General features: G+C 46.1%; 2 protein-coding genes across 8 annotated transcripts in view; one reads left to right on the top strand and one right to left on the bottom strand.

Annotated features, from left to right (window-relative positions):
- dzip1l (DAZ interacting zinc finger protein 1-like) overlaps window positions 1-27,568 on the bottom strand; it is a 368,643-nt gene that overhangs the window by 103,020 nt on the left and 238,055 nt on the right. The gene's annotated exons all lie outside the window — the stretch shown is intronic.
- On the top strand, window positions 23-20,577 carry LOC140390046 (claudin-18-like). Its single transcript, XM_072474898.1, has 5 exons — window positions 23-294; window positions 8,427-8,591; window positions 10,310-10,415; window positions 13,442-13,552; window positions 16,945-20,577. The coding sequence occupies exons 1-5, from the start codon at window positions 75-77 to the stop codon at window positions 17,144-17,146; spliced, it is 804 nt and encodes a 267-aa protein (XP_072330999.1). The 5' UTR covers window positions 23-74; the 3' UTR covers window positions 17,147-20,577.

Raw genomic sequence — 27,568 nt, 5'->3', positions numbered from 1 at the left:
CAGACCATTTGATCGACGGCGGACCAACGGTTCAGACGTGTAACGTTCGCTCGCTGTTTAAAAGAAAACCAACCATGGCTACCACAATGTGCCAGTGTCTGGGATTCGGCATATCTGCTCTGGGCTTTGCCGGGACCATCGTGGCCACTGCTTTGAACATGTGGAGCACGCAGGACTTGGGCCGGGATCTGGTGACTTCAGTTTACAAATACATGGGCCTTTGGAAAACGTGCCTGCAGCAGACATCTGGCTTCACGGAATGTCGGCCCTTCTATACCGTGCTGGGGCTTCCAGGTAGGGACAAATGCTTTGGGAGTTGGCGGGTGCTATGAACTCGCGGAGTCTGTCGTGAAGACACTCACTGCATACCTAAAATAACCATATTGCAGTGAAAGTTGCGCACCCGCACATTTTATTAATATGGCTCTGAATATATTTGATTGCTTGCAAGACAGAAAAGTTCTCTGAAATCTCCTTTGTGGAAAAGTGGCACTGTTCTTGCAGGTATCTCTTGTTAAAACTGCTTCACGATAAATGTCTGCCATAATCAGCTAGGCAATTCTGGTTATTTAAAGCAAAGTTAGATGCTATGATGGAAAATTAAGGTGATAGAAGAGTAAGATTTAATGGGAAAGTTATATGCTGGAGGGATATACTGTTAGACTTCAATGGTCATGTTAACATATTAAAGAGATAGGCTTCAAAGGGAGATTTACCATATTCATGGAATGGGTTTCGATGGGGGAATGGGGTTTCGATGGAGAAATTAATGTACAAATGCGATGAGTATCGATGGGCGTGTTAATGTACTTAAGGGATGGGCTGCAATAAGAGCGCAAATTTACTCAAAGGATGGGCTTCGATGGGGAGTTGCAATGCACAAAAGATGGGTTTTGATGGCAGATTAATACACCAAGAGATGGGTTTTGATGAATGAAATGGCCTTTTCTGTTGTGCGCGCAATAGGATGATGACTCTTCTGATGTAAAGAATCAGCCGTGGCTCGGCGTTAGCAGTCTGGCTCCCGAGTCAGAAGGTTAGAGGTTCAAGCCTCACTTGTGAGTTTAGGTTAACTTCATCATAAATCCGTTGGTTACTCCACTGGGCAAGAGCTTCCCAGGCTCGGCTGCAGAGTGCTCAGCCTCTTCTCTAGCTCCTATTCTTCGACTAAGACTGTCCTAGACTAATCTAGGAGATTATACTATGTGAGATCCCAGGCTCTTCACGTGTGACCGGCCACATTTCTGTCGTCCTCTGGCACCCCAGAATTGAGAGCCTGGTATCTGACACCCAGATTATATGACCAACCTAACTATGCTGAAGGCGGACGGTCATAGTCTTGACGCTCGTGGTGCCCACTTGTGCGAGGACACTGATATTGGTGTGTCTGTTCCCCCACGTAATATGCAAGATCTTCCACAGGCAGCATTGATGATATGATTCCAATGCCTTGAGGTGTCTCCTATATGTTGTCCATTTTTCAGCCCTGTACAGTAAGGAAGGGATCATGACCACATGGTGGACCATGAGCTTGGTTTCAATATTGATGTTGCAATTTTCAAACACTCGCTTCCTCAGATGGTCAAAGGATGCACACCAGCGATTTCAATCAGTTTCTTCATCAATGTCCGAATTCTGTGAAAGATAGCTTCCGTGGTATTAGAAGTGTTCCACGATTTCCAGGCGCACATTATGAATCCTAATCACTGGGGTGAGTGTATTTGGAGCGGAATCCTAATCACTGGGGTGTGTGTATTTGGAGCAGACGGAGGACTCGTGTTGAGTGGCTTAGAATCCCTACAATGCAGAAGGAGGCCATTCGGCCCACCGAGTCTGCACTGACCCTACCAAGAGCACCCAACCTAGGCCTACACCCTCATCATATTCCTAGAACCCCACCTAACCTGCACATCTTTGGACACTAAGGTGCAATTTGGCATGGCCAATCCATCTTGTGGGAGGAAACCGGAGCACCCGAAGGAAACGCACACAGACACGGGGAGAAAGTGCAAACTTCACACAGTCACCCAAGGCCAGAATTGAACCGGGGTCCCTGGTGCTGTGAGAGCAGCAGTGATAACTACTGTGCCACCTACACATAAGTCCTGACTTCTCGCAAATACGTTGATGATTCTCCGGATATCTGCTTCGGTTACTGCAGCAACAGCGCATTGGAGCTCAATGACGGAGGTCGGCGTGATATTTTTGTTTGGAGTCATCTGAGATTAAATACTTTACAGATCCTTTTCAGGTTAAAGCAATAGTCAAACAAGGCTGTGACATCACCCCCAACTCTTTGTTCGATCTTCCTTGTGGCCATGCTCCATCTGACTAGAGGCAACCTCCCTGCTGGAGTACAGCTTATTGATCAAATTTGTTATTTCATAAACACAGAACAAGACGCCTCGCCAATATTGCAGCAAAACCCGATAATGCCATGAACTTAAATTGTGACAATAAAATCAAAGTACTGGAAAAAAAACTCAACAGCTCTTACAGCATCTGTGGAGAGAGAAACAGAGTTGACATTTTGAGTACAATATAGCATTTCTTTGGAACACAACCCTAACATACTCTGATTTTGTGACAAACCCCACCAACTCTGATCTTGTAACAAACCCCACCAACTCTGATCTTGTGACAAACCCCACCAATTCTGTGACATGTCCTGACACTGTGACAAACTGTATTACTGAGGTAAACCATCAAGACTGTAGCAATCGTGCAAATATTGCAACAAACCAATGCTGTTAATGTAGAAAACATACGGACATACAGAATTAGGAGTAGGCCACTCAGCCCCTCGAGTTTGCTACGCCATTCATTACGATCATGGCTGAACTGATTTTAACCTTAATTTTACATACCTGCCTACCCCCAATAATCTTTCAACCGCTTGCTTATCAAGAATTTATCTATTTCTGCCTTAAAGATGTTCAAAGGCTGTGCCTCAACCACCTTTTGAGGAAGAGTTCCAAAGTCTCTCAATCTTCTAAGAGAAAATGTTTTTACTCACCTCAGTCCTAAATGGACGACCCCTTATTTTTAAACAGTGAGCCGCCCAGGTCTAGAATCTGCCACAAAAGGAAACATCCTCTCCACATTCACCCTGTCAATACCCCTCAGGATCTTATACGTTTCAATTAGGTCGTCTTTCTTGCTTCTAAACTCCAGTGGATACAAGCCCAGCCTGTCCAACCTTTCTTCATCAGACAACCCACCCATTCCAGGTATTAGTCTGGTAAACCTACTCTGAACTGCTTGTACATCTTTCCTTAACTAAGGAGACCAATATTGTACGCAACACTTGAGATGTGGTCTCACCAATGTCCTGTACAACTAACATGTAACCTCCCTACTTTTGTAATCAATTCCCCTCACAATAAATGATAACATTCTATTCGCTTTCCTAACTACTTGCTGCACCTGCATATCAACCTTTTGTGATTCAAACACTAGGACATTCAGATTCCTCTGCATCTCAGAGCTCTGCAATCTCTCACCGTTTAGATCATTTTTTTTTGATCATCCTGCCAAAATGGAGAATTTCATATTTTCCACATTATACTCCATTTGCCAGGTCTTTTTCCACTATCTATAGCCTCATGTCTTTGTGAGAATTTACTTTCTTACCTATTCTTGTGTCATCAGCAAATTTACCAACCGTACCATCGGTCCCTTCATCCCTGTCATTTATATGAATTGGAAAGGGTTGAGGCCTCAGTACTGGTCCCTGTGGCACACCACTTGTTGCCAAGCTTTATTAATAAGATTGACACAACTCACCAACGGCGAACAGCAGGCAGGAGAAGATAATTATTCTGGAGAATGCTGGCAAAGTCTTATTTATTGCCCATCCCTAGTTGCCCTGCGGGATTTATCACCTTAGCTACACTCGGTAAGGGTGGCAAGTTTCCTTTCTTGAAAGGCATTAGTGAACACTTGGGCTTTAAACAACAGTTCATAGCTTTTGCGGTCAATCTGTTTTTCGCTCGCCCAGAAACTATCAAATTTATTGATTTCAGTTCCACAATGTGTCGCAAGATCTGGATTGCTAATCTAATCCATAACCACTAGGCAATCATAGTCACCCTTGATTAAGAGTTGAAAGATTATAGAATTCACTCCCATAAATGAGTGGTCGAGGCCAAAACTATGTTCAACATTCAAGATGAGGTGGCACAAAGGGAACGCGCTCTCGGAAATCCAGGAACAGAGTGGTAAAATGTGATTGGAACTAGTTGTTAGCATGAGTAGTAAAAGCCAACAAGGACTTGCTGGCCCATTTCCTTGGTGCAACATCAACTTCCCTCCAACACCGCAATGATCCCACTAATTCTGTGACACATCCTATTAATGCTGAGCATCCCACTAATACTGCAACACACATTGTTAATCCAGTTAATGTCGTCTAATCCTGCGACATCTCCTCCTCGCACCGCAACAAATCTTTGCTAATACCAGAACGTACACCTCAACTAAAATGGAAACACTGTTTGAGTTTCGCCAGTGCAAGTGTTTACCAAAGTAATGTAAGAGAATGAGGGCTTTGCACAGCCAACATCAGTGGCATATCCTTGAGCATACATAAGACTTTGTGTGACCTTGGCCATTCTTTGCAACCTAGATAAAGGAACTTCTCTTGACACAGCCCTGCACACATGATAAAACGCTTGCAGTGCTGGAGCGGGAGCAGGGTGGTGACTGAGAGCAAGAGAGAAAAGAACCAAAATAAAAGCAGTGGAGAGAGAAACAGAGTTAATGTTTCGAATCCTTAGACTCAGAGGTCTACCAGACAGAAAATACCCTTCAGCCCATCGTGTCTGCATTGGTCAAAAACAAACACCTAAGTATTCTAATCCCATTCTCCAGCCCTTGGCTCATAGCCTTGGAATCGCAAATGCACAGCTAAATACTTCTAAAATGTTATGAGGGTCTCTGCCTTCACCACCCTTTCAGGCAGCAAATTCCAGGCTACTACCACATTCTGGGTGAGGTTTTTCCTCCCATCCTAAACCTCCTGCCCTTTACCTTAAATCTATGCCCCTGGTCATTGTTCCCTCCATCAAGGGGAAAGGTTTCTTCCTGTCTATCCTGCGTACTCTATCTACGCCCCTTATAATTTTATACATCACAATCATGTCCCCCCTCAGTCTCCCCTGCTCCAAGAGAAACAACACCAGTTTATCTAATCTCTCTTCATAAGTAAAACCCTCCAACCCAGGTAACATCCTGGCAAATCTCCTCTACACCCTTTCCAGTGCTATCACATCCCCCTTATAATGTGGATTCCAGAACTGCACAAAATACTCTAGTTTTGGCCTGACCAACATTTTGTACAGTTCCAGCATAACCTCCATGCTCTTAAACTCCATGCTTTGGCTAATAAAGGAAAGTGTGCCATAGCCTTCTTAATCATAGAATTGCTACAGTGCAGAAGTAGGCCATTCGGCCCATCGAGTCTGCACCGACCCTTGGAAAGAGTAACCTACCTAGGCCCATGCCCCAACCCTATCCCCGTAACCCAGTAACCCCACCTTTTGGACACTAAGGGCCGATTTAGCATAGCCAATCCACCTAACCTGCACATCTTTGGGCTGTGGGAGGAAAGCGGAGCACCCGGAGGAATCCCACGCAGACACGGGGAGAAAGTGCAAACTCCACACAAACAGTGACCCAAGGTCAGAATCAAACCATTCCCTGGCACTGTGATGCAACAGTGCTAACCACTGTGTCACCATTACTAAATGCAGTACTGATTATGCTTGCAGTCACCTTTCAGCAGGTGTTCTGGAGTAGTGCAAGTCCATCTCTGGGACTATGTTCTCACACAGCTTACTTAATCGTTTCATCCAAAAGATGGCGCCTCCAACAGCATGGCACTCCTTCAGTACTGCAATGACCTGTCACTCTAAATTATGTGCTCACGGCTCAGAGGTCTTTGGGAAGTGTATTGACAGGAACCGTGCATAAAGCCCCTACAATAAACTATCCTACAGAGTGTCAGTTTATCTCCCTTGGTGGTACTCCCAGGTCTGAGTCAGAAAATGGGAGTTGAATGTCCCATTTCCAGTCCTCAAGCACAGAACCGAAGCTGGCATTTTGTGAGTGGATGTTGCATCGTTCAAAGGGACAACATTCAGTTGAGACATTAAACCAAGCCTGTTCTGGTGATTTGGGCACTGATCGAGTGAAAGCAGGGAATTCTCCTGCCGTCCTGGCCACAATCAAACCTAAACCCACATCACAAATTCACTGGTAATTCATCTCATTGGCTACAGGGCCTTGCCATGTGCAAATTGGCTGCCATGTTTGGCTATATAACAATGACGCTGGTACTTCAGCCAGAAATTAAATAGTCATTGAGTGCTCCGGGACATTCTGAGGATGTCCTATGGTGCCACACAAGTCGTGGTAAAAGCTGAATTTGAAAATTAATCTGCATCACTATGAATTGCTTCAGTGCTATTTTCCCTTCTCTCTCCAGCAATTGTCCAATCAACTCATTCACGAGAATGGTCACCTGCGGCAGCACGGTAGCATTGTGGATAGCACAATTGCTTCACAGCTCCAGGGTCCCAGGTTCGATTCCAGCTTGGGTCACTGTCTGTGCGGAGTCTGCACGTCCTCCCCGTGTCTGCGTGGGTTTCCTCCGGGTGCTCCGGTTTCCTCCCACAGTCCAAAGATGTGCAGGTTAGGTGGACTGGCCATGATAAATTGCCCTTAGTGTCCAAAATTGCCCTTAGTGTTGGGTGGGGTTGCTGGGTTGTGGGGATAGGGTGTAGGTGTTTGACCTTGGATAGGGTGCTCTTTCAAAGAGCCGGTGCAGACCCGATGGGCCGGGTGGCCTCCTTCTGCACTATAAATTCTATGATAATCTATGATTAATCTGGGACAAAGATTCGGCACAACATCGTGGGCCGAAGGGCCTGTTCTGTGCTGTATTTTCTATGTTTTCTATGTTAACCACTGTCAGAGAGAGAGGAATAGGTCTCTTTTGGTTGTAACATCCTAATGTTTACATTGATGTTTGAATATATGCTGAATAAAATGAGCTGTACAATCCGTGAAACCGCCGTGCTCCATAATGACCAAATAGAGCACCTTCACAGTAATAAGTGGGGACAAACAGCTTGTCCAACCAAACAGGGAAATGTCAGAAAGAGCGGCCAAAAGCTGGGTGGAAAAGATGGCTTTCGAAAAGGATTTCGATAAAGAAGAAAAAAAACCTGGAGCCGTGATGGAGCTCAGGGTGACCCAAGAAATGGAATTAAGGTGCGAACGTTTCCATCACTGACTGGGTGAAAGGAAGGAGGCCAGTGTCACAGGACTGCAGGATGTGGGAAAGATATGAAAGAGCTTCAGTGATATGATGGGAAATGATTGTGGATTTATTTGACTAATTGAAAGAAAAGCTGTTCTGTAAATATATCCCGAGCCCCAAGCAAAAAGCCAGGGTGTTTATCTACTCTCTCCTCTCAATATCCAATCCTGCCTGGCTCCCTGCCGTGCCCTCTGGATAACATTCCCTTCAGTTACTTTACACTGCAAGTGTGAAGGAATTTTGCAAAGCATCTGTACCTGCTCAGAACCCTGCCGGATGTTAGTCCACCTTGGAGGCAGGACTATATAGTGTGACCCCGATTCATGATACATGTTTACTAGTGACAGATGCGTAACAGGTAGTTACAAAGTTCTTGCTATATAACACACGATCCTGTGCAAAATGTGCTGTGAGTGTTTCATTCATTGGTGAGATGTAAGCATTGCAGGTACAGCTGCAGTTATTGTCTATCCAAAGCTGCTGCAAGAGGTGGTGACGGTTCTCTCTTTTAATCCTCATCATTCTTGCACCAACGGTGCCCCTAAGTGCTGGAGAATTTCAGGATCTTGATCCAGCGATGGCAGGAAATGGCCCAAGGCAGGATGGTGTGCGGTTTGAAGGGGAATGTGGAGGAAATGGCACTTCCCTGACATTGCTGCCTTTGACCTCTGGAATTGTGAGCAGCCATACTTTCCTCCTGACTGAGATCCGTTGACTCAGAACTGCCCATACAGCGAACATGGGCTCTCTGTGATCTGAACAAATCACCAACACACAAGGGCAGTGCATTTACCCACTTTTCAGATACCTGGGTGATGAAATTGGGCACGGGTGCAAAATTGCTGCAATTACATCAGCTTCCTGTTACACACTCTGCCCCATGTTCAGCCCCTTCGACTATCAGACGTGTAACAGGATGCACAGAAATTGTGCAATTCCTTTGTCCGCTGTTACAGCTCCACTGAACAGCAGATTGGCTGTTTCGCGGTGCACTCACTTCCACCAGGTAAATCATCACATGACGCAGCGCAAGGTCAAAGGGCAATGTTTGAAGCACACTGTATTTGGTAGGTGCACTCACGTCTGTACTTCCTGCCAACAGCCACATTCCAGGCCGTCCGTGCACTAATGATCGTTGCCATCGTGCTTTCGTTGATTGGCTCAGGTGTCTCCATCATGGCCCTCAAGTGCATTCGAGTAGGAAACATGGAGGATGCTGCAAAGGCCAATTTAACGCTCACATCCGGGGTCCTGTTCATCATTGCAGGTACAGCTCACCGTCAGGAGGGTCAAACACACATGCAGGGAGAGTTTTCACCATGTATTGGGCAATTGCAAGCATACACCATTTCTCATCCTCCACACCCCACACAGGTCGTGGACAATGTGTAAATCAACCTTTCCAAGCTTGATCCCTTCGGATCAGTTGAATTACTTCAGTCTTCTCCGACCAGTTCAAAGAGGTGTGAATTCCTATCTCTCTGGGGGTTGATGGGATTCAGTTACACTGCGATTGACAGCTCCACAATATTGCGCCTTAAGAACCAACATTGAGCGGTGGTAGGGTACTTAACTGTGCAGGATATCAAGCTGCACTCAATCCTACACAAAGCCACACTTTCTGGCAATGGGGAGAGAAATGACCTGCGATCAGAAATGGTCCCCCTTGCTGATTTATGCTCCCATCTCCTTTAGCCCATGGGAGTAATTCCAACCCTCCAGCTGGAGCTTTGCCCTTGGTAACTGAGCCTGTCTGGGACATTTCTGCTCCTCATGATGAATGTTTTGGCCACCTAGCCCATCCAGGCAGCACGCTGTGCGATATTCTGATATTTTAATGAGGCCGATGCCCATCTGGCTTTGGACTGAAGCATCTATTCCCCCTCGGTGTTGCCCAGAATACAGCCAGCACATTCCTGTATTTCTCCTCAATTTCTCAACATGATCGAAAGGCACCGAGAACTTTAATAACCAATCACTGTTCAACATGGGATAAAGAAACAATAGATGTCAAGCCACCACACATCCCACACACGGCCCCTCCCCCACACACACTGCTACTATCGTGCCCTCTGTCCAGACTTAGCAACAGATGGCGACTCTATGAAGTACATGTGAGAACAAATCAAAATGGATGGCATCAGTAATGAATATGGTAAACTTTAGGGGTACAGAGTGCTGTACTGGGTTTGTTAATGAGAATCCCCCTTCTACTGGCTGATGGGTGGCTAGTCTGCACTAATCATTCCCTCAGGCAGCTCAAGTCAACCATCATACAAAGAGCAGTCACAGGGGCCCTGGTGAGAGTGACATTGTCAGACGTGCTCTTCTGATGGGATGACAGGCCATTGCTGGGACACTGTAGAGGGAGCGGATTACGGCTATGCCTGACCAGATTGCACTTGATGCTCACCGCGGCTGACTGAGATAGGTAAAAGTTTTATTCCCTGGGGAAAATTGTCACTTACGTTGATGAGCACAAAAGTATCTCTCCAGAAAAGAAAACTCTGATTGGATCAGTTTTGATTTTGAACATCTCCATTAAGTCTCCCCTCAACCTTCTCGGCTCTAAGCAGAACAAGTCCAGGCTCTCCACATAACTCCGCTCATCACAAATACCCCCCCCCGTGTAAATATCCTTTCCAAGAAGGAAGTCTTACAACACCAGGTTAAAGTCCAACAGGTTTGTTTCGAATCACTAGCTTTCGGAGAGCTGCTCCTTCCTCAGGTGAGCTGCGCTCCGAAAGCTAGTGATTCAAAACAAATCTGTTGGGACTTGAACCTGGTGTTGTAAGACTTCTTACTGTGCCCACCCCAATCCAACGCCGGCATCTCCACATCATATCCTCTCCAAGGCCTTGACATCCATCCTGAGGTCTGGTGCCCAGAATGGGGGGCAATACTCCAGTTGTGGCCTAATAAATGATGTATAAAGATTTACTTCTGCTGCCCTTCAAGTAACACTTTTTGTTTAAACCTGGACAGGGGTTTGCTGCATTGCGGGAGTATCAATCTACGGGAACATGTTGGTGACAGACTTTTGGCAGATGAACGGTTCGATTCTTGGGGGTCAAGGGTCAGTTCAGCAAAGGTAAGCATCAAGGACACAGCGCAAGAACTGGAAACTCTGCACGACAATAATTTTCACTGGCCTTTCCTTAGATTCGAGAAAGGGAAGGATCTACATTTATATAACGCATTTCACATCCTCAGGAAGTCCCAAATACTTCACAGTCGGTGAAGTCTTTTGTTGGCAAACACGACGGAAGGATCCACAAACAGCAACGAGATGACGGAGCGGTTCATCTGCTTCTCATTGATGTTGATGAAGGGATAATTATTGGCCAAGAGAGGTGCTTTTCTAGAATATTCTTTATGTCCACAGAAGGGGAAATATAGGGCCTCGCTTTAACCCTTCATTGGAAAGACAGCACACCCAGCAGTGGAGTGCTCCCATAGACAACCCAACATATGGCCTCAGCTCACCATTATCCAATCTTCATAGCAATAAAACGCATGGATTGTGAAGAGGCCATGTGCTTCCCCCGACCCCTTCTCCATAATGGGTGGTTCACAATTAATGGTGTGACAGTTTTAGCCCCTCTACTGAGAAAAGTAACCATCGGTAATGGACAGAAAGTTCATAGAATCCCTACAGTGCAGAAAGAGGCCATTTGGCCCATCAAATCTGCACCAACCCTCTGAAAGAGCACCCTACAGAGGCCCACTCCCCCAGAACCCCGTAACCTGCACATCTTTGGACACTAAGGGGCAATTTAGCATAACCAATCCACCAAACCTGTGGGAGGAAACCCACGCAGATACGGGGAAAAAGTGCAAACTCCACACAGTCACCCAAGGCTGGAATTGAACCAGGGTCCCTGGTGGTGAGGCAACAGTGATTACCGGTGTGCCACCCAGATTCTGTGAGCATTTCTCCCCAACTCCCTCAGGGTACCCAAACAGAACTCCAAAATATTGATTCAACCTTGTTATTGGGTTCAACATTTGACTTATTGAATTCCAAGAACCCAATAGCACAAGAAAACTAAATTGTCTCCGTGTAAGCCTTCATCAAGGATGCAACAATTCATTTGTCAATTATCTATCTGACACTTTTGTTAATGAATTAGTCAACACAGAACTAACTGTTTGTATTGGAAGCCTGTGCTAGATCATGAAAACATAAAGGGCTGGATTCTCCGCTCCCCAACCCCAAAATCGCGTTCGGCGAGGGGACAGAGAATCCCCGATGACACCAAAACCGGGGATGGCGCCGCTTTCACAATGCTCCGCTCACTGCAACGTACTCTAGGAGTACATATCCACAGCCTCAAGCCCGCCCCATGATGCTCTGTCCCCGACCGGCCGAATTCCCGACGGCGTGGGACACGTGTGGTCTCACAGTCAGGGGAGGGCCGATCCACGGGCAGAGGGGGCTTCATTCAGGGCTGGGGGCACTGTGGGCGGGCGGTCCGGGGTGCGCAAGCGGCCGGAGGGGGATACTATTTTTGCAGTCCAGGTCCGTTGGCTGAGTCCACCATGAAGCACGGAGGCAGCATGCGCGGCCACGGACCTGGCAATGCTACGGGCCATATTGCAGCTACAGCTGGAAGCTCTATGCTGCCTCCCTGTTAGCAAAACGGCGAATCGGTGGCCATTTTGTGCCAGTTGTCCTGGCGTAAAACACCACTGTTTTCACGCTGGCATGGGGACTTAGTCTCCCAAGTGGAGAAACCAGGCCAAGAAATAGGTGGAGCTCTACCCTGCCTCCCTGCTGGCCCCCAGCAAAACGGCGAATCGGTGGCCATTTTGTGCCAGTTTTCCTTTCGTAAAACACCACCATTTTCTTGCTGACGTGGGGACTTATTCTCCCAAACGGAGAAACCAGCCCAAGAACTAGGAGCAGGAGTAGGCAATTCAGCCCCTCGAGCCTGCTCCACCATTCAATGCAATCATGGCTGATCTCTTCTCAACCTCAAATCCACTTTCCTGCCCGTTCCCCATAACCCTTCAACACATGACTAATTAAAAATCTGTCTACCTCCTCCTTAAATTTACTCAATGTCCCACCACCACCCCACTCTGGGGTAGTGAATCCCACAGATTTATGACACTTTGAGAGAAGTAATTTCTCCTCATCTCTGTGTTAAATCTGCTACCCCCTTATCCCAATATGGTAAATGAGGGAGAAATGTATTTTAATCTCAGTACAAAGCTTGTTGATCTGTTACTTGTAATTACAGTTTCATTTGAATGGGACAGTTATCCACACCCCTGCTCCTTTTATAGAGTGCATGGTACCCAGGTGAGCGGTGAGTGAGCACACTGGATGTGAAGGCATTGGAAAAGGGGGTGGGAAAGATTCACCAGAATGGTTCCAAGAATGTTCAGTGACGTGGATAGACTGGGAAAGATGGGGCTATCCACCTCAGGGGAGGTTGAGAGGAGATGTGATAGAGGTGCTCAAAATCAGGAGGGGGATCTGGACAGCAAGGTTAGGGAAATACAGTTCCCATTGGGGAAGGATTGAGAACCAGACAGCAGCAATTTCGGGTAAATGGCTAAAAGAACCAAATGCAACATCAGGTTGATGCACGATCAATGACCACTAAAACGAGGTTGTAGTCCAACTGAAGGCTTTAATAAGCTAGATGTTTCCCCAGCAGCTCAGGTACAGAATGAGGGCTGCTGGGACGGCACGGGTTCTTATACCCCGCTTATCAGGGCGGAGCTATTATACACTCTCGCCAATAGCAAGCATACAGGTTCTACCAATGGTATTTCAGCCTCTCAGGTACCGTAATACCTATAATACCACACAGGTCAAACTATTTTTTTTTTCCCCAACGGCTCTGGAAAGTATTGCCTAACAGTGTGGTGGAGGACGGTTCAATTGTGACTTTTGAAAGCAAATTCCACCATTATCTGGAGAGAAAAGAAATCGCAGAGTGGCGGGAAAGAAAGGGGGATGGGGTGATCAGCTGAGGCTCTCCAGCAGAGAGAGCCAACATCGGCACAAAATGCCCAAAGACCCCTCTGTCTGTGCCGTAACCGTTCTACGATTCTGTGACATGCCGATTGTTTGTGCCCTAACCGGGTTGTCGTTGCCCACAGGTACACGTTTGGCGCTGCCTTGTTTGTGGGCTGGGTGTCTGGAGGCCTGCTAGTTATCGGCGGGATAGTGATGTGCATCGCATGTAGAGGTCTACTGCCGGAGGACACTCGGTGAGTAACTGTCTGCTCAGAATACAGGGAGGAATAATCAATGGTCATTAAATGCCAACCATCAGTTTAATCTACAATTCATGGAATGGGAGGTTTAATAGTCTCAACTCATTCTGCCTCAAGGTTTTCATGACTTTTTTGAGATGTTCTGAGTGGAGTATTTGCAGCAAAAGATAGATGTAAAAAAAAAATGTGAATCTTTTGTATTGCATATGCTCTCTTTAATTGTTTCAACTTTTTTTTCCCTCAGTTTGTTCTGTTGAGGGCAGGAAAAATATCACTAAGATGAAGAATTATTTTCAAATGCGTCGTATAATTGAGTGTGTTCCTATTTTGTTTCTTCTAAGTGCAAATGTGTTACCCTCCACATCTGGTAACACTAAGAGTACAGAGAGGATTGGCACTCCATTGGCACCTTAAACATTCATTCCCTGTACCAATGATGCAGTGGAAGCAGTGTGTAATGCCTAGAAGATGCACTGTTCCAATTCGCCAAACCTCCTTTGATAGCACCTTGAAAACCGGAGACCTCTATCATCCTGGAGAACAAGGGCAACAGGGACATGGGAACACCACCACCTGGAAGTTCCCCTCCAAGTCACTCACCACCCCAAAATATATCACCGTTGCTTCACTGTCGCTGAGTTGAAATACTAACAGCAATGTGGGTGTACCTACACCACATGGACTACAATGGTTCATAAAGGCAGCTCACCACCACCACCTTCTCGAGGGCAATTAGGGATGGGCAATAAATGCTGGCCTAGCCAGTGACACCTACAGTGCACGAAAGAGCAAAAAGAATGTTGGAACTCCCCATATCTCTTCATCATCCTATAATTTACCTACCCTTCCTCTTTTGAACTCTGATCGTATTCTGCTCCAAGTATCTTGGCCCTTTCCCTAGAATTTTCAATATATTTTGCCCCTTAAGCCTGTCCTGTCGGTGATATCATGGCTGATTATTATTATTATCTGTCACTTCACTCCACATTACTGAACAAAAATCAACAATAGGAGTAAATACAATCAGCAGCACTGTGACATCCAACAATTATCTCATTGCTTTCCTTATTGCTATTTTCACCACCATCATTGTCTGAACAATGTTGTTTAAGGATGGCATCCGGGCAATAGTAAGGGATGATATTGGTGCTATGGAGGACAAGGTTGAATCAATTTGGGTGGAAATCAGGAATAGGAAGGCGAAAAGGTCACTGATAGGAGTAGTCTATAGGCCACCAAATAGTAACAGGATGGTAGGGCAGGCAATAAGCAAAGAAATAACGGATGCATGTAGAAATGGTACAGCGGTTACCATGGGAGATTTTAATCTGCATATCGATTGGTTTAACCAGGTTGGTAAAGGCAGCCTTGAGGAGAGTTTATAGAATGTGCCCGGGATAATTTCCTGGAACAGTATGTAATGGAACCTACAAGGGAACAAGCGGTCCTAGATCTGGTCCTGTGTATTGAGGCAGAATTGATTAATGATCTCATAGTTCGGGATCCTCTTGGAAGGAGCGACCACAATATGGTGGAATTTAAAATACAGTTGGAGAATGACAAGGTAAAATCAAACACTAGTGTTTTGTGTATAAACAAAGGCGATTACAATGGGATGAGAGAAGAACTAGCTAACGTAGACTGGGAGCAAAGACTTCATGGTGAAGCAGTTGAGGAACAGTGGAGAACCTTCCGAGCGATCTTTCACAGTGTTCAGGAAAGGTTCATACCGACAAAAAAGAAAGACGGTAGAAAGGGGAAAAATCGACCGTGGATATCTAAGGAGGTGAGGGAGAGTATCAAATTGAAGGAAAAAACATACAAAGTGGCAAAAATTAGTGGGAGACTAGAGGACTGGGAAGTCTTTAGGGGACAACAGAAAGCTACTAAAAAAGCTATAAAGAAGAGTAAGGTAGACTATGAAAGTAAATTGGCTCAGAACATAAAAGCAGATAGTAAAAGCTTCTACAAATATATAAGACAAAAAAGAGTGGCTAAGGTAAATATTGGTCCTTTGGAAGATGAGAAGGGAGATTTAATAATAGGAGGCGGGGAAATGGCTGAGGAGCTGAACAGGTTTTTTGGGTCAGTCTTCACAGTGGAGGACACAAATAACATGCCAGTGGCTGATGGAAATAAAGATATGATAGGTGAGGACCTTGAGATGATTGTAATCCCTAAGGAGGCAGTATTGGGCAAGCTAATGGGGCTAAAGGTAGACAAGTCTCCTGGCCCTGATGGGATGCATCCCAGAGTGTTAAAAGAGATGGCTAGGGAAATTGTAAACGCACTAGTGATAATTTATCAAAATTTACTAGACTCTGGGGTGGTCCCAGAGGATTGGAAAGTAGCAAACGTGACACCACTGTTTAAAAAAGGTCGGCAGAAAGCGGGTAATTATAGGCCGGTAAGCTTAACTTCGGTTGTAGGGAAAATGCTGGAATCTATCATTAAGGAGGAAATAGCGGGGCACCTGGAGGGAAATTGTCCCATTGGGCAGACGCAGCATGCGTTCACAAAGGGTAGGTCGTGTCTGACTAATTTGGTAATTTTTTTTTGAGGACGTTACCAGTGCAGTAGATAACGGGGAGCCAATGGATGTGGTATACCTGGATTTCTAGAAAGCTTTTGACAAGGTGCCACACAAAAGGTTGCTGCATAAACTAAAGATGCATGGCATTGAGAGTGGGGATAAATGGGTGTTTCTCTGGTTGGCAACCTGTAACTAGTGGGGTCCCTCAAGGATCAGTGTTGGGCCCGCAGTTGTTCACAATTTACATAGATGATTTGGAGTTGGGGACCAAGTGCAATGTGTCAAAGTTTGCAGACGACACCCCCTCAGCCTTCTCTGCTCCAAGGAAATCAAGCCCAGCTTATCCAGTCTCTCTTCAAGCTGAAACGCTCCAGTCCAGGCAACATCCTGGTCAATCTCCTCTGCTCCTTTTCTGGTGCAATCACTTTCTTCCTATGCTGTGATGACCCGAACTATACACACACAGTACTCTAGCTGTGGCCTAACCAGCGTTTTATACTGCTCCATCATAACCTCCCTGCTCTTATATTCTATGCCTCGGCTAATAAAGGCAAGTATCCCATATGCCTTCTTAACCACCTTATCTACCTGTCCTGCTGCCTTCAGGTGTCCTGCATGGTGGTCCTGCTAGGGCTTTCACTGACTCTGGAGACAGGAATGAGGTCAGCTCTGGTTGCTTTAGTGTGGGAGTGATAGGAGAGGGTGACACCAAACTGGAGGGAGTGAAACACATTTTTTTAAGAACATGAGAACTTAACTGAGGTTGGGTTTTGGATTTAACAATACTCAAAGCTTCAAGAGAAGCAAAGAGCAGAAGGAACTGTCCATTAAAACAGGTCATCATTTTATGCAGGTACAACTCCACCATCTACAAGGTCCCAAGCCGTGGAGCTGGCTACAAGACCGGCTACAAAGCCAGCACACACTATGACACAGAAATGACCCACGTTAGGAAGACCTATCCTGACGATGTTGAATCGAAGAAATCCGCCTACAACCGAAGCACCAACGAGGATTCCAAACGCGCCGTGTCCGGGAAATACGATTATGTGTAAACTTGTTGGTTCTATCGGTGTATCCTTAGGGTGAGATTCTGAAATGCTGCCAGGATTCCATTTCTTTAATATTACTCGAGGACAGATTTCCACAGCTCACATTCCTGACCCGTCACTCTTCCATGTCGTTTAGGTGCTAATAAGGATCATCAGTCAGAATCTTAGACGGTACAACCCATTGATCAAAGGTGACAGGCCCCAGTCACGACGCATGAGAGGAGTGTTCAAATCCAACCTCAGCGGAGGCTCAGAGTGGACAATGAAGGCCAGAAGGAAAAATTGGGCCGGGTGTAAAGCGTGCAGACAAACACACAACCCCCATTTTGCTCCTCCACTGAAGTTGAGTTTTACTCCTGTGGCCACCAGCCCAAGTTTGAATCCAGCTCTGACCAACATACTTACTCTTAGCATCCATGGTAAGGAGCAGGATATCCCTGAACCATGCCTCAAACACCATGGTATGGAATCTAGAAATTAGACAGAGTTCTCACACCCACAGGAAATGGAATGCAATCTCAGTGACCAGTCAACCAGGCAGAATACAAGAAACAACAGATGTGTTTTCTAAAAGACGAGACGGTAAGGAACATGTTGTGAGGCAGGTAGGTGGGAATGAACAGCCTGGACTGTTCCACCTTCCCAAACTGGATAGTGTCAAGGGCAAGGACAGCAGGCTGGGCAGGAAAGAAATGGAAAAGTAAACCCTGGAAGCTTTAAGGAACTGTCAAGTTGACAGGTTCCTGACCTTCACTGTGTAATCAGACAGCAGGGAAATCCTCTTCGCTCTCTCTCTCCAGCATTACTGACACATGCGCAACAAGGGGAGAGAAGCTGAAGAGTGTACAATCATGTTTCTTTGTCCAAATTCCGTAATGTTCAAATGCAGCACAAGCCTTGAACTGCCAACATCTTGTTCTTCAGTTTTGAACATGCTCTTCAACCCTCCCTCACCTGGTCCACATTTACAAGAGTTTCCTGTCTCGTTATCATAGAATCCCTACAGTGAGTAGGAGGCCATTCTGCCCATCGGGTCTGCACCAACCCTCTGCAAGAGCACCTCACACAGGCCTCACTCCCCCGCCCTTTCCCTGTAAAACCCACCCAACCTGCACATCTCTGGACACGAAGGAGCAATTTAGCACGGCCAATCCATGTAACCGGCACATCTTTGGACTGTGGGAGGAAACCGGTGCAGCCGGAGGAAACCCACACAAACACGGGGATAAGTACAAACTACACACAGTCACCCGAAGCCGGATTTGAACCCAAGTCCCTGGCGCTGTGAGGCAGCAGTGCTAACCACTGTGCAGCTCCGCCAAGATTCCTCCTTTCCCTTTAGATCATTTGAAATATTATTTCCATTTCACCTGCATTCAAACATACCCACCTGAACATCTACTGATAGAACATAGAACATACAGTGCAGAAGGAGGCCATTCGGCCCATTGGGTCTGCACCGACCCACTTAAGCCCTCACCTCCACCCTATCCCCGTAACCGCTCCAACCTTTTTGGTCACTAAGGGCAATTTATAATGGCCAATCCACCTAACCTGCACGTGGACTGTGGGAGGAAACTGGAGCACCCGGAGGAAACCCACACAGACACGGGGAGAACGTGCAGACTCCGCACAGAGTGACCCAGCGGGGAATCGAACCTAGGACTCTGGCGCTGTGAAGCCACAGTGCTGTCCACTTGTGCTACCGTGCTGATGTTGGCTTTGGTTACTAACTTCCTCCCAGTTCAGTCCAATGTATCATGCCCCTCCCAAATTCACACCTTCTTTAGTCGTTGTTCTCAAGCAAGATGTCAAGGCTGAACCAAGATTATTCTCACCAATATATATTCGGGTAGGGGTAAGGAGCAAGAGTAGTGGTGCCAATTAACAATAGAGGGGCCAAGGGAAGGAAAATGTGTTCAGTCATCAGATGAGCAAAGGACGTCAATCTTGGGACTGATTGAAGTATTTCTGATGCCTTCATAATTCAAAACATTGATTGTAAGAGGGCATGAATCCATGGTGCACAAAGCTTAATTACAGAACTGGGCCAACCATTTCCCATTCATTCTCTTTCCCTTAATTAGCACAAGGATTGATTTTTTAAATTTGTGAATTGTTTATTTCTTAATTTCATTGCAGCAGAATCACATCAGGAAAATTTCACAATCTCACCCCTGGGGTTCAGTAGGATGTACACACTTTGTGGTCATTTTTTAAATTGTTAGGAACATTTACTTTTTTTTAAATTATGTATTAATACTCCAGTAGGGTGAAGGGTGTACGGCATGATTCCCACAGGAGGGAAAACGGAACACAGCAGGGCCATCTGATATTCGTGCTGAGTTCAAATAGACCTCACTTTGGCTGTTCCAAAGGCTTTAACCCACATTGTGGGAGTCACAAATTGACAGACATAATATCACTTAAAGGGCAGATAAGGTCTGCTTAAGTGTAATGATCTGAATTTTTTTTAACAACTTGTGCTCTTTAAACTTGAAAAACAACAGGCATATGCTGTCAGTGAGAGTTAAAAGCCAGTGTCTGTCAGATTAATTTGATTGATAGGCCATCCAGTGTAGGTTAGAAAAAAATTACCATCTGCTCCCGCAGTTTCAATAGTAGACATTTCCAAAGAGGTATTATTATGTCATATGAATGCTTGGCTGAGTTCCCAAAAAATACAATTACCTCAGCAGGAGGTTCTGGCTCACGATTGTAATGACAATGTAAAGAGACTATTAACGGATTAGCTGCTTCCGAACAGCAGTTTGCTTTTTATAGGAGGATGAACACTTAAGATTTAAAATCTTTGAATGTGTTTCATGAATTGGAATTCTTTTCACTATCAAGTGTGTATGACTGAGGGTTGAACTAGACTGTTAGGATTTATTCTATTTTCCATGTGGCTCCTTGGGTCTGCCCACGGTGGATCCTAAGGGAGTGGCTATGGAGGTGAGATGAGTTGGTGTGGAACAGCCATGGAAAGTGGAATGATGGGGTGAGGAGCTGGGGAGGGTGAAAGATAGATGGCCAAACAGCTTTGGAAAAAAAAAATCCAGGACAGAGTCTCAGATCAATCCATCTACCCCCGTGGCTGCCCACAATCTGCTTTGAGGCTCAATTGGGCCAACGCTATCCCACCCCTACCTCTCCAAAGTGAAAACTGCATCTAACTGGGTCCTTTAAATTGAGGCATATCCGCTGAATCAGGACATTTAGGTAGCGAAAATCAGGCCCAATGTTTGAGAAGGTGTAAAATACACAATGGAAAGGCTGTACTTTTATACCTTATGTTTATAGATCTTACTCACTGGTTTCATTTTCTCTTGTAATTTGTGCCACTGTCCTCACAGAATTAAGCACAAATGTCAAAGATGTTTATATTCATATTATTTGTTTTGATTAAATGTGACTCCACCCTTACAGACGTACCTGACTGCACGACTCTATTTTTCACCACTTTGAAATATATCGTTGTTCCTTCATTGTCACTGGGTCAAAATCCTGGAACCTACACCTCAGGAACTGCAGCGGTTCAAGGCTGCGGCTTGCCCATCACCTTCTCTTTTTTTTTGTAATTTAAAGTCTCCAATTCATTTTTTTCTCAAATTAAGGGACAATTTAGCATGGCCAATCCACCTCCCCTCCACATCTTTGGGTTGTGGGGGTGAGACCCATGCAGACAGGGGGAGAATGTGCAATCTCCACACGGACAGTGACCCGGGGCCGGGATCGAACCCAGGTCCTCGGCGTCGTGAGGCAGCCATGCTAACCACTGTGCCGCCCCTACCCATCACCTTCTCAAGGGCAACTAGGGATGGGCAATTGATACGGGTCAAGCTAGTGACGCTCACATCCTCTGAACAAAGCCAAATTAGGGGTATTTTGGGCTTTGAGCTATCATCTACTTGAAATTGGAACAGTTACCAAACCAGTTCCACATTGGGACCTTGCTGCCAGAACGTTGAGATTTTCATCACATCAGTCTGCGTTGAGTTTGAATCCAATTACCAAAAGTCTCAATCTAACACACTGCATCACCCAGCAGATATGTTGTTAACATTTAGGACATGAAATTCTCTTTCACAAAACTACAAGGCATCATGTTCTGCACAATGAATAGTTGAACACAGTTGTGACATGCTACTGAACACAGCATGGTGGGTAGCTGGGCTCCATTGCTGGGCTACAACATGCATGGAGTTCAAAGCACAGAGACCCATTTACTCAGCGTACCCTCAGCGTACACAATATGGACGGTTCCTGGCATGTCGCCAACATCGGAAAGGCTGCATTCATGCTCAGCCATTGATTCCCTGAAGGGATTAAGTGTTAACTGGTTAGAGAAGGAATGCAGTCAAAGGGAGGCCCAACCAGATACATTTCCTTCCCTGAGGAACTCCTTATTTGCAGAAGGATGTGGTGGCATTGGAGGCAGTTCAAAAGAGGTTCACCAGAATGATTCCAGGGATGAAGGGTTTGATGTATGAGATTAAGCAGTTTGGGCTAATACTCACTGGAGTTTAGAAGGGTGAGAGGGGATCTAATCAAGGTGTATAAAATACTAAATGGGATTGTTAAAGTAAACATAGAGCAAATGTTTCCCCTCATGGGGCAATCTAGAACAAGAGGTCACGGATATAGGTTGAGAGGCGGTAGATTTAAACCTGAGATGAGGAGGCACTACTTCTCGCAGAGGGTGGTGAATTTGTGGAACTCGCTGCCCCATTGTGCGGTGGAATCTGAATCATTAAATGGTTTTAAGAAGTAAATATATTTCTGATAAAAAAGCGGGTTAAAGGGATACGGGCAGCAGGTGGGGAGGTGGATTTGAGACCAGGAAGAGATCAGCCATGATCTGATTCAAAGGCGGAGCAGGCTCAAGGGCTGAATTGCCACTTCTGCTCCTAATTCCTATGTAATTCCTCTGAAGATCAGTAAATCAGCTGGGGATTTTGTTTTACAATAATCGGCAGATTTCCAGTCAACAACCCACCAAGTACCAGCTTTGTTTGAATTCTGTTTAAAACAGCGGGACTTGAACTCAGGGCCTCTGGGTTGCCACAACCACAATGCTACCGCACAAGGTGAGTTGGTGATGCTCATTACTACTATCAAATTGGCTTTATCTCTGTTGTGTCGGGGTTGGGTTTAGCTCAGTTGGCTGGGCAGCTGGTTCGTGATGCGGAGCGACGCCAACAGCATGGGTTCAATTCCCGTACCGACTGAGGTTATTCATGAAGGCCCTGACCTCTCAATCTTGCCCCTCACCTGAGGAGTGGTGCCCTCTCTCAAAGGGGAAAGCAGCCTATGGTCCTCTGTAGACTGTGGCAACATTTACAATTATCTCTGTTGTGCTTAGGTCCTTAAGAAAGCAAGGCTTCCCTTCTCAAAATAAAAGTGTTGCATCATTAAATTAAAGCCTGAGTGTTCTCAAGTGACAGCAAATGCTGGGAATACTTAGCAGGTCCAGCAGCATCTGTATTTCAGGTTAATGGCCCTTGGGTAGAACGAGGGAATGTTAATAGATTGTGACCGGTTTTAAACAAGTGCTGAGTCAGGGAAAGGTGCTGGGATGAATAGAAAGGAAGTTCTGGAATAGGGTGGAAGACAGGAGGGATTAAATTGCCAACCATTGGGTCGGGGCATTACCAACTCTTTTGTTATTCAGTGGCTCCTGTCTCAAAATGGAAAACTCAATCGGCCGAGAAGCGAGTTGTGCACCTCTTCAGTCCAGTTTCTCTCTGCAGCAAATAGGATCATAGGAAAAGCCATTTGGCCCCTCGATCATGGCTGATCTGTGGCCTAACTCCATATACCTGCCTTTGTCCCTTATCCCTTAACTTGGCAAAAATTTATCTACTCAGACCTAAAATGAACAACTGATCTAGCATCAATTGCCATTTGTGGGAGAGTTCCAAACCTCTACCGCTCTTGGACGTGCTTCCTAACAACTCTCCTGAACGGTCTGGCCCTAATCTTTAGACTATGACCCCTAGTTCTAGAATCTCCAACCAGTGCAAACAGTTTATCTTTATCTACCCTGACTTTTCCTGTTAATATCTTGAAAGCTGTGATCAGATCATCCCTTAACCTACTAATTTCTGGAGAAAACAGGCCTAATTTGGCTAATCTCTCTTCATAATTTAACCCGTGAACCCAGGTATCCAATGCAGCAAAAACTGATCTGCCAGAGTGGGAATCCTGAGTCACACCAGGTGATGCTTAGCACAGGATTGACCACCACAGCCTGTCCTCCACCTTATGATAGACCTTCCCTTTTCTTCTTTTTATCCCCCCACCCCCTCACACACACACACACACACACACACGTGCACCCTTCACTTGTTCACATCCGGTAACATCTCAAACTTCTCCTTGTTTCCTCACAGGCCCAAAATTGTTCACTCTCTTTCCCTCTCTCCACGGATGTTTCCTGACCTGCCGAGATTTTCCAGCATTTTCCGAGAATAAAAAAAAAGGGCGGTGGCAAGAGTGGGATAGGTAATCAAGCAAGAGATGTGTCTCGAAGAGGTGTGAATGGGAAAATGCAGAATCATCATCAGTAGCGCTCGTCCAAAAACAAAACCAAAGAGTCACAAAACAAAATAGAGGGCGCGTGGTGAGGCAAAGATCACGGTCTGAAATAGTTGAACTCAGTGGTGAGTCAGGAAAGCTGTAAAGTTCCCGATCGAAGGATGAAGGGCTGCTCCTCAAGCTCACACTGAGCCTTGTTGGAACAGTGTACATACAAGGTGTCATGATATCCACATCAGCATATCATGGTGCAATCACACACACACTGATGGACAGGTAGATGGACCAATCAACACACACACAACATCACAGCCAATCACCAGTGAGAGCACACGCACTATAAAACAGGGAACACCACAGTTCCCGCTCATTCTACCAGGAGATAGCTCAGAGCACAGAGCTCACAGCGTGCCACTCAGACATACACCATGTGCTGAGTGCCTCACTAAGATAGTGCTAGGGCTGGGTCCACAGGTTAGCTGGTGAAGTACGAACCACAGCCAGAAGTTAATGGTTATTATTGTACAGAATAATAAAACAGAGTTGTATCATCTACAACCGTGTTGGTTCGTTTGTGTATCGGAACACCCAACACAGCACAAGGCAGAGGTCAGAGTGGGATAGAGAATTAAAGTGATAGGTGACTGGAAGCTCCGGATTATGACACAGACTAAACAGGAACGTCCCACTAAGCTTTTTCAAAGCTGCGATGACTGCTCAAAATGTTTGGGTCTCCTCCACAACAGGCAGGCCCAATGTAAACTAAGTGGCCGTTTTGTGAAACACCTCCATTCAGTATGTAAGTGTGACTCCGAGCTTCCCACTGCCTGCCATTTTAACCTGACCGTTCTGCTGTCCAACACAAGCAAGAAGAACGACACCTCATCTTTCGATTGGTGACTTCTGGATCAAACATTGATCCAACAATTTCAGATTATAATTACTGCGCTCATTTTCATTTTGTCTCTTGGGTGACAGAGGGTGTGATGATTCTACATTTTTCCAATAACGCTTCCTGAAGGCCCATCTTCTTTGTTTACTTGTCCACTTTCACTTTGCACTATTACCCCTTTTGTCATTTAATTTCTTTAATGTCACAGATTTTTCCCTTTGTTCTATCCCCCACCCTGGTTTCCTTGTTTCATTTTAAAGTTATGACATGTCTAACTTTTCCCAGTTCTGACGCAGGGTTATCGACCTGAAACATTACCTCTTGCGCTGCGTCACCTGAAGGGTTTTTCCAGCAAATTTTTGTTTCTTTTTGTTTTCTGCAGTATTTTGTTTTTTCACCAAGAATAACTCTCCTGCTCTTCTTCAAATCAGTCCCATGGCATCCTTTAAGTCTACCCGATAGAACAGCCTTGGTTAAGTGTCACATACAAGAAATGGGAGCAGAAGTATGCCATTTGCTCTGTCCAGTCAATAAGATCATGGCTGATTTGATTGTGGCCTGAATTTCACTTTCCTGCCTGTCCCCCATAGTCCTCAACTCCCTTGTAGAAAAAACATTGGGTCTTGATGTGTTGGGTACTCTGGATCTGTGGAGGCTGCATTTACCTTAGCAGTAACATAGACAGGCTACCAACACTTGTAATAGTACAACTCTATTTTCTTTCACTAAGAGCTGTTAAACATACTTGCACTGTGGGTCGACACTATGTTAGATTGACTGAAGACCTATGCCTAACCTGACCAGCCTATACTGCTAGCACATGGTGGATGTTTGTGCTACTGACTGCGGGCTCTGTCAGTCTCAGAGGCTGCATCCCGAATCAGCGGGAAAACTAGTGCCCTCTGTCTTTATAGTGACCGTGCCCTAATTGGTGATTGGCTGCTGTGTTGTGTGCATTGATTGGTCTTGCAGTGTGTCAATCAGTGTGTGTCTCTGCACCATCATATACTGATGCATATATTATGACAGGTCTAACTCAGCCTTGAATATATTCCACGACCCAGCCTCCACCGCTCTCTGGGGAAGAAAGTTCCAAACACCAACAACCCTCACAGAAAAAAAGCCTCCTCATCTTAAATAGGAAACCCTTTATTGAGAAATCGTGCCCCCTGTCATAATATACACCAGTATATCATGGTGCAGATACACACACGCTGATGGACACACAGCAAGACCAATCAACACACACAACACCGCAGCCAATCACCAGTTAGAGCACACTCACTATAAAGACGGGGGGCATCAGAGTTCCCACTCATTCGGGATGCAGCCTCCTACAAGGACAGAGCTTACAGCTTACAGCACAGATCCTCACCATGTGCTGAGTGCATAGACGCGACAACGTGCGGCAACTGTGGCTCCGCCCATTTAAAGCAGCAATGCAGGGTCCCAGCACCTCTTAAGGACCGCCTCAAGCAACAGCTGCAGGGCCTCCAGAACCAAGGAGTGATTTCCAAAGTCACGGAACCGACCGACTGGGTCAGTTCCATGGTATGTGTAAAAAAGCCTTCCGGCGAATTGAGAATTTGCATTGATCCCAAGGATCTAAATCACAATATTATGAGAGAGCACTATCCAATTCCCAAGCGCGAAGAGCTCACATGTGAGATGGCTCGCGCCAAGCTCTACCCCAAACTCGACGCCTCAAAAGGATTCTGGCAACTCCAGCTCGATAAATCCAACAGGAAACTCTGCACATTTAATACCCCCTTTGGCAGATATTGTTACAACAGGATGCCGTTCGGGATCATATCTGCATCAGAAGTGTTCCATAGGATTATGGAACAAATGATGGAAGACATCGCAGGTGTTCGCGTCTATGTCGATGACATAATCATTTGGTCCACCACCCCGCAGGAGCATGTTAGTCGCCTCCAGCGTGTATTCAGACGTATACATGAGCATGGCCTCCGCCTCAACAGGGCCAATTGCTCTTTTGGTCAGACGGAACTCACGTTCCTCGGGGACCACATCTCCCAATTGGGTGTGCAGCCGGATGCGGACAAGGTACTGCCATCACAGCTATGAAAACGCCAGAGGACAAGAAGGCGGTCCTCCGATTTCTGGGCATGGTCAATTTTTTAGGGAAATTTATCCCTAACCTCGCTTCTCATACCACGGCTCTCAGGAACCTGGTCAGGAAAACGACAGACTTCCAATGGCCCCCTGCCCACGAGCGCGAATGGAGAGAACTCAAAGCAAAACTCACCACGGCCTCAGTCTTAGCTTTCTTTGATCCAGCAAAGGAGACCAAAATTTTGACCGGGCCAGTCAATCCGGCATTGGGGCAGTGGACTACTTTTCGAATTACCAGGAGGTGATACAGTCGCACGACATCATCTCGATATCACCTCGTCTGCCGTCGTTCTTGCATGTGATGAGGCCTCATCATGGGCCTCTGTTGCATGCGATCACGTGCGATGACCCCCACGGAGCAGCGCTACGCGCAGATAGAAAAGGAGTGCCTGGGCCTTCTGACCGGTGTGGTTAAGTTTCACGATTATGTCTCCGGACTTCTTCAATTCACCGTCGAGACCGACCATCGCCCGCTGGTCAATATAACACAGAAAGACTTGAACAACATGATGCCTCACCTCCAGCGAATTCTTCTCAAGCTCTGGCGATACGACTTCCAGCTGGTATACACCCTAGGCAAAGACCTCATCATTGCTGACGCTCTCTCCAGGGCAGTCAACACTCCATGTGACCCAGTGGGATTTGTCTGCCAGGTTGACGCGCATGTGGCATTTGCGGCCTCCAATCCACCTGCCACGGATGAACGCCGCGTCCAAATTCGCCGCGAGATGACGGCTGACCCTTTGCTACAGCGTGTCATGCGCCACCTAACGGACGGGTGGCTCAAGGGCCAATGCCCTCAGTTCTATAATGTCAGAGATGATCTGGTGGTAGTAGACGGGGTTCTTCTAAAGCTG

This window comes from Scyliorhinus torazame, chromosome 14, assembly GCF_047496885.1.
Source record: "Scyliorhinus torazame isolate Kashiwa2021f chromosome 14, sScyTor2.1, whole genome shotgun sequence".
Taxonomy (NCBI): Eukaryota; Metazoa; Chordata; class Chondrichthyes; order Carcharhiniformes; family Scyliorhinidae; genus Scyliorhinus; species Scyliorhinus torazame.
Note: the sequence above shows the minus strand (reverse complement) of the source record. Positions and strands in the feature narration are given on the sequence as shown.